Source organism: Bacillus rossius, chromosome 13, assembly GCF_032445375.1.
Source record: "Bacillus rossius redtenbacheri isolate Brsri chromosome 13, Brsri_v3, whole genome shotgun sequence".
NCBI classification, from domain to species: domain Eukaryota; kingdom Metazoa; phylum Arthropoda; class Insecta; order Phasmatodea; family Bacillidae; genus Bacillus; species Bacillus rossius.
In genome coordinates, this window is record NC_086340.1 from 45494623 (window position 1) to 45507358 (window position 12736).

Below are 12736 nucleotides of genomic sequence, written 5' to 3' on the forward strand. Positions count from 1 at the left end.
AAAACTTGCCGTGCTGGAAAGATCAAAACAATGGAGAATAGATGCGAATACAAACGCATACCGAATACCAACATACGTACGTGAAAATTAATACCGACATAAACATGTACTATTTATTATTTACAATCGTTACGTTAAGCAGGGTTAATTTTATTTTCGTACCCTACGTACTTTATTTTAAATAAACAGTAAAAGCAATGCGCTTTAGTGAGTAATATTTTAATGATAAAAAACGTAATCTTAGAAAAACATATTTTGGACGTTTTTTATTTTTGTATTTACAGAAAGTGAACGGCGGCCATTGTATCATAGTTATCAACATCTTAAATTATTATGGTACACAAGATTACCGTTTAAAGAAAATATTACGTTAATTCCGAGACTTCATTTTAAATTCTAGAATGAATCACCGTCGCATATAATATATATGGCTGCTAGTTACGGTCAGAAATATTTGATTGTGCTGAAGATAGTGAATTGTCCTTACAGAATGGAAAAAAAAACCGTAAATAATCAGGATAGACGAAATTTCGTGATATATCGCGGATTTCGCACAATTTCGTTTTATTTCGTGTTTTCAAGCGGTTTTCGGTGTTATTTCGTTTTATCGCGCATTACCATATAATCGTGCCTCTAGCAATAGCTAACAGTTTTCAATATATAAATGGCTAGCTCAATTAAGAGATTAATATTAAATCATTTGCAAACACTATGTACTGCATTAGATAGAATCACTAAGTCCTCTGTGTCACCTCTAGCTTGTTAATGTTCTGGCTGTTAGGATGGGCATCTCTTAACACAAATGTCTATGTCGTATTGGCATATTCAAAAAATATATTATTATATGCTGTATTGAAATCCTTTTAGATGTTATTTTGGTTGTATCGCAACTAACCGTATAATCTTGTTCCTGGTCATCACTCATGGAAAATGGGCAGTAATGTCACTGTGATTGTTGGTGGAAGCAAGTAGTGGAGCATGCGTGTGTGTTTGCTGGAGCGACAGCAATGAGAACCACCACAAGGACAGTGGCTGTGATTGTTGGTGGAAGCAAGTGAGGGAGAGTGGTGTGCGTGTGTGTGTGCAGGAGCGACAGCAAGGAGTACCTCCACAAGGACAGTGACTGTGATTGTTGGTGGAAGCAAGTGAGGGAGAGTGGTGTGCGTGTGTGTGTGCAGGAGCGACAGCAAGGAGTACCACCACAAGGACAGTGGCTGTGATTGTTGGTGGAAGCAAGTGAGGGAGAGTGGTGTGCGTGTGTGTGTGCAGGAGCGACAGCAAGGAGAACCACCACATGGACAGTGGCTGTGATTGTTGGTGGAAGCAAGTGAGGGAGCGTGGTGTGCATGCGTGTGTGCAGGAGCGACAGCAAGGAGAACCACCACAAGGACAGTGGCTGTGATTGTTGGTGGAAGCAAGTGAGGGAGAGTGGTGTGCGTGTGTGTGTGCAGGAGCGACAGCAAGGAGTACCTCCACAAGGACAGTGACTGTGATTGTTGGTGGAAGCAAGTGCGGCAGAGTGGTGTGCGTGTGTGTGTGCAGGAGCGACAGCAAGGAGTACCTCCACAAGGACAGTGACTGTGATTGTTGGTGGAAGCAAGTGCGGCAGAGTGGTGTGCTTGTGTGTGTGCAGGAGCGACAGCAAGGAGAACCACCACAAGGACAGTGGCTGTGATTGTTGGTGGAAGCAGGTGGTGGAACATGCGTGCATGTTTGCAGGAGCGACAGCAAGGAGAACCACCACAAGGACAGTGGCTGTGATTGTTGGTGGAAGCAAGTGCGGCAGAGTGGTGTGCTTGTGTGTGTGCAGGAGCGACAGCAAGGAGAACCACCACAAGGACAGTGGCTGTGATAGTTGGTAGAAGCAAGTGAGGGAGAGTGGTGTGCATGCGTGTGTGCAGGAGCGACAGCAAGGAAACCACCACATGGACAGTGGCTGTGATTGTTGGTGGAAGCAAGTGAGGGAGCGTGGCGTGCATGCGTGTGTGCAGGAGCGACAGCAAGGAGAACCACCACAAGGACAGTGGCTGTGATTGTTGGTGGAAGCAAGTGAGGGAGAGTGGTGTGCGTGTGTGTGTGTGCAGGAGCGACAGCAAGGAGAACCACCACAAGGACAGTGGCTGTGATTGTTGGTGGAAGCAAGTGAGGGAGAGTGGTGTGCGTGTGTGTGTGCAGGAGCGACAGCAAGGAGAACCACCACAAGGACAGTGGCTGTGATTGTTGGTGGAAGCAAGTGACGGAACATGCGTGCATGTTTGCAGGAGCGGCAGCAAGGAGAACCACCACAAGGACACTGGCTGTGATTGTTGGTGGAAGCAAGTGAGGGAGAGTGGTGTGCATGTGTGTGTGCAGGAGCGACTGCAAGGAGAACCACCACAAGGACAGTGGCTGTGATTGTTGGTGGAAGCAGGTGGTGGAACATGCGTGCATGTTTGCAGGAGCGACAGCAAGGAGAACCACCACAAGGACAGGAGCAGCTCCAGGCCGCACCACAACCAGGAGAGCGGCCACAAGGACGCCAGGGACCAGGACAGGAGGCGGGTGGTGATAGACCTGTCCCGAGAGTCCAAGCGGCCGCGGGAAACAGAGTCTGACCACAGGACGTCCCACGGCCGGCGGGGGAAGGACTCTCGCAAGGAGGAGCGGGGCAGCAGGAGCCGTACCGAGGGCAAGGACGCGTCCGTTCGCAGGAGGAGCAGGAGTCGAAGTCCCCTGGGTTCGTACCAGCGGCCTCCTCACACTCCTGTTCCTTGCTCTGCCCCGTCTGGTGGCCTCCATGCTTTAAGGTTCTGCTTCAATTTCACGCTCGTTGCGAATGAACGTGATATGCTGGTTAATGTGGAATGAAGGAAATTTTTTTTAAAAATATTAAAAAATTCATTGAAAGAAAAAACCGTGTTAAGAATAGTAGGAATACTTTTATTTGTAATCAGTTTGAGGTATGTCTGTATTGTGACGCAGTCACTAAATTGAAGTGTAGTAGCATCCTATATTCCAGTTAAATTTTTGGCATTAATGTTTTGATTGGTTATACCGTGGTTTATTGCAAAATCGTCGCATGCGCATGATATTTGCACCCTATATTTTAGGGTGTCAAAATTTGGATAAAAAAAACCTCTCGCGTGAATGTTGCATGATGTTTTTCGTACAGCAATTAAATTCCAATCGCTTTGTGTAGATATGTTGGCATCATTAGTGTTCGGTTATGTTGCTTCCCGTATAGAGCGCGCACACATAGTCGAATATCGATATTGATATCTTGCCGATTGCATGCAATGCACGCTCTTTTGAGTGCCGAGTTAACTACATTTGATAGCCTGCACTATTTCGTGGTAAGTGTCTACTAAGACGATAAGTTAAGCGTTAGTTCAGGCTCACATTCGTGTTACGGATTTTGTTTTTCTATTTAAAGTTGAAGAAAGGTTTTTGTTGAATGGCTTATTAATTTAAATTTTTGGCGTGATTTTGTATACTCCACTTTTTAAATAAACGTACTTTCCATGAACGGGTTTTTGATTTTATGAAACTGTACCTAACAATTTTTTTTATTTCGCATAATAGTCGCACTTCTACTTATCAAACTTGATTTTGTTGTAAAATGTGTGACGATCATGCGATGAAACACGGTAATTGTGGGATGTTGTTCGATGTGGCGGATGCAGAGAGGTGCAAGGCAGGTTGTGCTGTGTGCTGCAGGTCACCTGTCCCGCTCGGTCCGGGACAAGCCGGTGAGCCGCGGCAAGGAGGCGGTCAGCAGGAGCAAGGACGCGGCTCGGGGCAGGAGTCGGGACAAGCTGAGGGAGAAGGAGAAGGAACGAGAGCGGGAGAGAGAGAAGGAGAAGGAGAGGGAGCGAGAGCGGGAACGGGAGAGGGAGAGGGAGAAGGAGAGGGAAAGGGAGCGGGAGAGGGAGAGAGAGCGAGACAGAGCGCGGCTGGAGAGACTCAGGGAGAGGGACAGGGACAAGCTGAGGAGACGATCGTCTCGGTCCAGGAGCAGAGATCGCAGATACTTGCGAGGGAGAGGACATGGCAGCAGGTAATTGTTTTTAATATCCTGACCGATTCACACAAGTGACGTACAAAAGTGCTGATAATTATTTGTTCAGTTATAGCATTGAGGTGTATGGATTCAAACATTAAAACTGATTTGGATTTTAATCCAAAGATTTGCCTACAAATTAAAAAAAAATATTTGATCAATGTTTTTATAATTTGCATCACAAGTTTCTGAAATACCTTGAGATATTAAATACTCCATAATTTGAGAGAAATTTAATAAGTGTTGAAACTGCCAGTGTGGTTTGTAAGATTAAGGGAAACTGGTAAGGCTGTGTGGGTTCCCGTAATTTGGAAAAAGTTTATGGATTTCTAAAATTTTTTTCCCATTTGGTAAGGAAAAAAAATATTCTTGAAATTTTTGGGACTATTTAAGTTTATTTGTGTGAAGGGTTTTTATTTTCTTCATGTTCAGCCAGCAATTTAATTTAGAGAAAAATAATAAAGAAAAGTACAGATTTATCACGGTTAGTCATAACTGACAACCCCTCGCATTATTGGCTAACCTCATTTTACTGGATGGAGAATTAAAAACAATATTAGAACTGTTAGCAAACACATAAGGCCTTATACATGTCTGTAAAACTGCACATAATGCTGTGCCTACCCCATGGTTAAAAATGTTGCAATGGAAACTTCTATGGATCTGGTAGAAAACATCTGGCTCTTAAGGGGCCCGCCTCGTCAGGGGTGTATGTGTGTTAGTGAGGCGGGGTGATAAGCGCGACGCTCGATGGTATTTCTAGCGTGGTATAGCCTCTAAACGCAAGTCTATGAACTGGCGCGCAGTCTTCTCGTCGTCACAGGATAACCGTGAAATTTTAGCGGTGACCGCAACATTATATGGCCATATAAGGCGGAGAAATGAAGATAAAGGTGTAATGCAAGTCCCTTAAGTGCTTTTAATAATCTGTACTGATTGTTTTACGCCTAAAAATCACTCTGAAAACATGCGTTTTAGCCATTTTAACTCTTCTACAAATACAGTTTAAAAACATGATCCAAAATTAAAAGTACTTTTCGGGCCTCGGCGAACTCTTAAATGCTTTTCGTAAACAGACCCCACTAGGATATCTTGAGTAGTTTTGAAATCGCGTTGTTTTTCCTGAAGCTCTGCGCACCGTGTGTGTGACCAGGTAGGCGGGCCCCTTAAGTAAGAAATAAAAATCTCAGTTAACTTGATATACCACTAAATGTTTTTCGGGTAGATAATACACAGCGACCCCCCCCTAGTGATGTAACTGGGGCCATGTAATGTTTTTCTTGACAACTGAGGAAATTATATTTTCCAGAGTGTTGACATAATGAAAAGGGTGGCATCACAGTACAATAAACAAAGCAAGAAAACTCAAGCAGGAATACACAGTACATATAAAGAAAGCAGCATATTAAGGGGCCCGCCTCGTCGGGGGTTTATGTGTGTTAGTGAGGCGGGATGATAAGCGTGATGCTTGCGGGTATTAGTGATGGGTCATTTCCTGTTTTTTCCCGGTTCTCGTTTTGGTACCGGTTCTTAAAAATCGGTTCTCTGTTCTTGGTTCTGACTTAAACAATAAAATAAATATTATTCATACATTAATTATGAGGTGTTTTAAGTAATAAACTATTCATTTTTTTGGCTACAAAAAAAGCACTAAAAAGCCTGTATCCAGACTTACATCTTCAACAATTTACTGTTTCAAGCTACAGTAAACACACCAACCTATTAAAAATGTAAAATGTATTAATAAAAAAATAAATTCGAAATAATATAGAGAAACTTAATAAAACTATAAATTACTTTTTTAATCTAGTAATTACCTCAAGAAATCGACATACACCCTTCTTTAAAACATAGGAATAAAAAGAAAATGTTACAATAATGGAAATAAATACAATGATGGTGAACTTTCAAAGAATTAAAATATTAAATTGTCCATCAAACTTATTGCCTACATTGAATTCAGTTTGTTTGCACTGTGAACAGTAAATTACTGCCACACTTCTGATGCCATTTCTTACTCTATTTGGCCAGAATAATTATACTTTAGAAGTGTCAACAAGCATTTTGTTTGACCAGCCAATAGTAAAATACATCTACATATCCATACATCACTTTACTAAAATAAAAAAAGACTTCCCCCTTCAAAAAATCCATACACCACTTTACTAAAATAAAAAAAGACTTCCCCCTTCAAAAAATCCCGTTTATCTAAAAGAGAAAGTTACTAGCCATTAAGCTAGATGGCTGCAGATGTGTGAACTTACACTCCAAAGCACTGCACAAAAAAGCATAAAATTTGAGAATGCCGAAAATTATTACGGAAAATTTTAAATCAATCATTAATTCTATTAAACAAATATCCTGTGGAATTTTGCACTTTTAATTGTTCTTTATACAACAGTCACCCTTTCTTACATGTCAACGACTCAATTAACTGCCTATTTTTAAAAACAAATTGAAACAAACATGGCGTCTTTCTGTTCTCACATCTCTGTTGAGGCACGTTATAGAGTTGCTTACATCTATGAACTACATCTATGGCACCTTCAACTGTTATGTTTTGATTGTAAAACATACTTTGTTTACAGATGTGATGAGAACATTAAATATTTTCACGTGTAATTTATTTTATAGTTAGAGATGAATATTATTCCACAGAAGTCCAAAAAAATAATTCATATGTGAATTGGACGTGAGTTGAGGCTTTTCATGCTGCAGTTAAGTTGTAGTGCAGGAATATTTTCGTAAAGGGTTTTGCTATACTGCCGGTACCGGTACCGGCACCGACATTTTAGCTGCGGTTCTCGGTGCCGGTTAAAATGCTGAGAACCGTAGGAACTGAGAACCGAGAACTGGTACCGACCCATCCCTAGCGGGTATTTCTAGCACGTTATAGCCTCTAAACGCAAGGCTCTGAACTGGCGTGCAGTCTTCTCGTTGTCTCAGGATAACTGTGAAATTTGAGTGGTGACCGTAACATTATATGACTGAGAAATGAAGATAAAGGGGTAATGCAAGTTCCTTAAGTGCTTTTAAGAATCTGTACCGGTTGTTTTACGCCTAAAAATTATTCTGAAAACATGCGTTTTAGACATTTTAACTCTTCCAAAAATACAGTTTAAAAACTTAATACTAAATCAAAATTACTTTTCAGCTTTTCGTTAGCAGACCCCACTCGGATACCTTGATTGTTTCTGAAATCAAGTTGTTTTTCCTCAAGCTCTGCTTACCGTATGTGTGCCCGGGTAGGCGGATCCCTTAAGTTCTCCTATTTCTTTCACTTTACCAAACAAAAAAATTAAATTAATAAATTAATGGAAATTATTTTTACAGAAAAAAAGAAAATTATAATAGTTTCAATAATTTTTCACCCTTTAAACGTTTTACCAGTTGGACACGTTGCACAAAACAGAATTTTACATTTTGGTTTACGTCACCCTCTTATGAGTGGTTATTATTTCTGTTTTGTCTCTGAAAATTTGAGTTGCAATTGTGTACTTTTAAATTGATCATTTAGTGCATCTTTGCATCCTATTTTCATCCGTTTTTTAACATATGAGGAATGTTGATTAGGTAATACCTGAATAAGCCTATTTAATCAGGTCACGTATTTTAAAAATCTAAGGTAAGCACATATTTTTTTCCGATACATGTGCTGATAGCTGAATTTCGGCCTAAATCTGTTGCAAAGTATAGTATCGTAACAGCCATTTTGTTTTGTAACGTTTACGGTGTACCTAGTTGTAATTCTATTTTGTTTTGTGTTTTAGGTCTCATAAACCAAGAGAGAAAGGTGACATGTTCAAAGACAGTCTGTCAGAAGGTTTGAAGAATGAAAAACAATCTTCTTCAGATGAGGAGTAAGTATTAACTGATTGTTGATATTCATTTACAGTAGTCTTGGTTGACCGTGTTTCCGTATTATCGAAGCTGGCCTATTTTAATTGTACCTGACTATGAATTCCTTGACTGAAAAATACAGTCCCTCCCTTCAGCTCCCCACTTCTACCTGCTATTGTTTTATCCTTTCCCTTATGTTGTCAGTAGTGATTGTTAAAAGTACAGTAATGAGTGCAAAAAGGAAACGCATGGTCCGTTGTATTTTTGTGCGATGGTGCTGCTTTCGCTAGTATTTTCGCCATCACAATTAAGTCATAAGTAGGGGCAAGATTTTATGGTTTTATTATTAGGTCAAATTTGTTTTTAAAACAGGAGATTTCTGCATTATTGTTTCTATTTTTATACATTGCCTTTATTCATAAAAGTAGTATGGTGTACTGCAGACATTCAAGGCATCGGTGTACATTTTGAAGTGTAAAGTGGGATGAATTTTTTCTGTGAGAAGTGTGATTTTAGGGAATGTTTAGCATTGGTTTATGTGTTGTATTAACAACTGCGGAAGTTGTGGAAAAATGTAAATGCAATGAAAGTACAGTAAAACCCCTTATTTGCACTTTTCAAGGAACCCCAAGGAAAAAGTGTAAATTGTGGGAAAGTGTAAATTGTGGGAAAGCACTTTTATTGGCAGTTAATGCTAAATTTTAGCTTAAAAAAATGTATCAGCTTTTACTGGTGCTACAAGACAAACAATAGTTGTTTACAACACATTAAAGTACTAACAGGAATATTCAGTTCCTTGGCCAAAACCACTCGGGTACCCACATGCTTGTCAAACTTCTCAATAATTTTAATTTTATCTTCAATAGATAAAGTATTTCGTGGAACTTTATACCTATCCATCTTCAATCAAAATCTTGCCATAAATAATATTGTGAACGATAAAAAAACACGTGCTAACCAAAACGGACGTTGACTAATGTAAACAATGAAAGCCATCATAGATATGTACTGTACATAATGCAGCACTACTAAATATACGTACTGTGTATGAGCGCTTTCCGGTAGTATCGATAGCTCAGCGCTTCGGACTATGCTCTGCTACGAGAGTGCTCTATGACACCATAAATAAAACCGTTTGTGGTTCTGCTACGAAAGTTCTCTATGGCAGCAAAGATTAAAACGTTAGTAGAGGAGAGGCACCATAGAACTTGTCGATACATCAAAACGAAAGGTTACAGACAATAGGCGAACTACTTCAAACTTTTCACATCTATGACTAACGTGACGAGTATTTACATTTTTACCGTGTTTTGAAACGTACATTCCGGGTTTTTTGGTTACGTAGCGGTGTAATTTCAGGGAAAATGCAACACGAAAGTTAATGTACAATAAAACGGACCTACATAAAATGACGTTATTTGCGGGAAAACGTAAATAACGAGAACGTAAATACGAGGTTTTACTGTAATTGTGAATTTCATTTTTATATTTTTTAATTATACAGAATAGGTATGATAACCATATCTGGTTTGTAGGTATTAATATCATTTAATAGATATAGTAATGCAAATGTTGTAATGATGTAAATTTTTAATAAACAGTGACATAGCATAGCATACATATAATTTCTTTTGTCGAAATGTTCTTGGCCTTGTTACACTTTACTGTGCAGGGCAACAGAAGAGTTACAGTTGCTATTCAATGCTTCTGATACTCATTACACAACTACTAATTATTTCTTTAATATTTTTTTGAAATTAGGGTATTCATCCCATTTAGAAATTTTGACACTAGTTGTTAAAAAATTGTTAGTATATTTAGCTGTATTGAAAAATGCAGCGACTATTATTTTTATCTATAAAGAATGCATTTTATTTGAAAATATTTTGATTATTGAATAAAGCAATAGATTCAATTTGATTAGCCAAGAATCAAAATCAATGTTTTAGGGTATCGCTCACCTGTAAAGAAAGATAAACTGTAAACTGAAATTGAGTTGTAGTATTATCATCACACACTTGGAAAGTTGTTGAGGTGACTGCAATCGGGTTTGTTCCTTAGCCTTATGTGCACACACACACATGCATGCACACCAGTTCAGAAACAAGTCCAGCTCGGAGCTGGTTGGGCTGTTAGATCAGGCACCTTCCTCCCGATAGCTCAGAGTTCAGTTCCAGACATGGTCAAACTCAGGTTTTTCGCAAGTAGTGTATACTCGAAAACTCAAACCAAGTTGAACGAGTTGTTCCAGCTCGAATCGTCTCGAAAGTCAAGCCCATTGTACTCGACCAGACAAGACTCGATAGTGGTTTTCTTAAAACTCAATTTTCACTTGCAGTGATCATAAAATAACATATCATTACATTGAAACTTTGTATTTATGATCCTACTTTTTAGTTTTCCTGTAATTGGCATAATTTTCTTAAATTGTTGATTATTTTACATGATTAAACTTCCTGAAAAACATACACCTACCCCTCGAAGTAACGTCTTAATTCATTCCAGGAAAACAGAGCTCTCATCAAAACAGCGTTAAGGAAACGTTTTTTCCATAAGAGAGAATGGATAATCAGAATAATTAATTTTACAACCTCGAAAGTGTGCTTGTTGTTATATTAAGACACTGCTCACTGTTAAATAAATTTACTGTATTTTTTAAGGTCAAAATAACTTTAAAGTATATTTGAAAAATTGTTAGGAATACATTTTGAGAATAAACATCCTGAAATGAAATTACAAATTAAAGGAACCATACTTCTGTGAATGTTGGGATTTGTGTTTGCTGTGTCAGTTTCAAGAGAGGCATCAACTGGCACCTGTTACAGTTTTCTTTATCTTCTTTCTTCATAGTGTCTCCACTTTCTTCATAGTTTAACCATTGTTTAAACTAATATGTTGATCTGTGCTTGTGTAGCGTTTGTGATATCAGCATCGAAGAAGATGAAGATGAAGAGCAGATAATTCAGAAACGAAGAAAGCAGAGAGAAGAACTGCTGAAGGTTAGTAATCATTTTTGTCATAAATGTAGATGATTTTCTCTGAAATTTCAAAATATTTTATTTGTATCTTAGTTAAATAGTGTTATTTAGTAACAACAGGGAAACCTTTACATCAAAAAATTTAAGATACCCAAAGTTTACAAGTTGGTAGGAGTTATCTTGTATAAGGGATTATGAAAATATTTAAAATAGTTATACTGCATATTAAAAAGAGTCAACTTCAGATTAAATGTCACTTTAAAGAACTAACAAATACAACAAGATTTGGGATACTGCCATAATGTCAGTACTCAATGTCACAACTTTACCAGCTCAATACCCTTCATACATTGATACTCATTAAGTCATTACTGTTACTAAGACCTAACATAACGGTTTATTATTAACAAAATTTAATTAGCAATTTTTAATTAAGTAATACTTATTTGCAGTTTTGCACACATGATGTGTGGACGAAAAATGTTTAACAAATAATATAACTAGGGCTGGGCTGATCACTAAATTTGCCGATCATTCCGATACCGATCATTTCCGCCGATGATCGGCACCGATCATTGCCGATCACTGATCAGACAAATTAAGAATTATATAGCTTGTTTGATGTTAATAATAAAAATCTAAAAAAAATTTAATGAAAAAGTTACCTTATGATAACTTACTATTTATTTAACACTTCTGACAGAAAACAATTTGTACATTGGTTTTTAAAAAATGAACAATAATATAATGTAAACTAAGTATTTCCTATTTCTACTATTTCTAGACCTTCCCACCCCACAAACCAAAGTACCCATACGACACTTTTCAGAGGTCTTGAAAATAAGTGCTTTAAAGTATCACTAAAATAGACAAGTCACCAAGCATAAATTAGAAATAAAGAAAAAAAATATCAGAAATGTTTGTTTGTTTTTACAAACAACTTTATGCAACAGAACAATTTTCAATAAAATTTTAACTTTAGAAACTTAGAATACAAAACAATCAGATTGTAAGGAAACAATTACAAACAGGTATATTAGTTCAAAGATTAATGACTGCACAAAATATAAGATCCATGCCTTGGTAAAGAGCGTGCACCGTTTTCATAATCATTGCTAGTTTGCGCCACTAGTCTTGCTTCGGTGCTGGCCATAGATGCTACTAGCGAAGTGCACACTCTTCCTGATGCTATCCATATCTATGGCGCAGTAAAGTTATTTTCTTACGGTTGCAAAGGTAAACAATGTACGTTTTTCCAAAAGCATTTAAACGTAGTTTATAAGAAGGAATAAAACCAAACCATTTGTGATTTTTGGGACTTTTCTGCTTCGTAAAACCGTATGAAACTGGAAATTAAATATTTTATTAGTGTATGTTCCGGGACCAAAATTAAGCGGCGTATGACACGGGAAAATGTATGAAACATGAACGTATCATCGAGGTTCTACTGTACTGTAAATTCGTGTGTTTGTTGATACGTGATTGTAGGCCTACCTTATTTAGTTATTTTGTAAGTAAATTTGAAACGTAAAACATTGAATTTGTAAGCTTTCAGTATTTAATAATTTTGATTGAGTATGTAATGATCTGCGTTTGGTGATTGGTATATAATTTTCAGATCGGTACTGATGCCGATGTGTTAAAATCGGCCGATTATTGTGATCGGTGATCGGTATCGGCCCAGCCCTAAATATAACATTAATTATAAGATATTTATTACTAGTGTTACAAATTTCTACAAAATTCACGCATTTTTATTTTAAAAAAAGAAGGCTTTCTTACACTTTTGGAATCAAGACTACCCTCTTTTATTGCATAATCGTTGCACGTGCGTAATTGTTGCACCTATATTTTTGGCCATCAAAATTGGGATAAAAAA

General features: G+C 38.0%; 1 protein-coding gene across 1 annotated transcript in view; it reads left to right on the plus strand.

The window, feature by feature from the left end:
- The window catches only part of LOC134538517 (serine/threonine-protein kinase PRP4 homolog), a 98500-nt gene that overhangs the window by 33117 nt on the left and 52647 nt on the right, over positions 1–12736 (plus strand). The window contains exons 5-8 of the mRNA XM_063379903.1: positions 2439–2716; positions 3697–4036; positions 7810–7899; positions 10794–10878. Of these exons, the coding sequence (XP_063235973.1) occupies positions 2439–2716; positions 3697–4036; positions 7810–7899; positions 10794–10878 (793 nt within the window). The remainder of the gene's footprint in view (positions 1–2438; positions 2717–3696; positions 4037–7809; positions 7900–10793; positions 10879–12736) is intronic.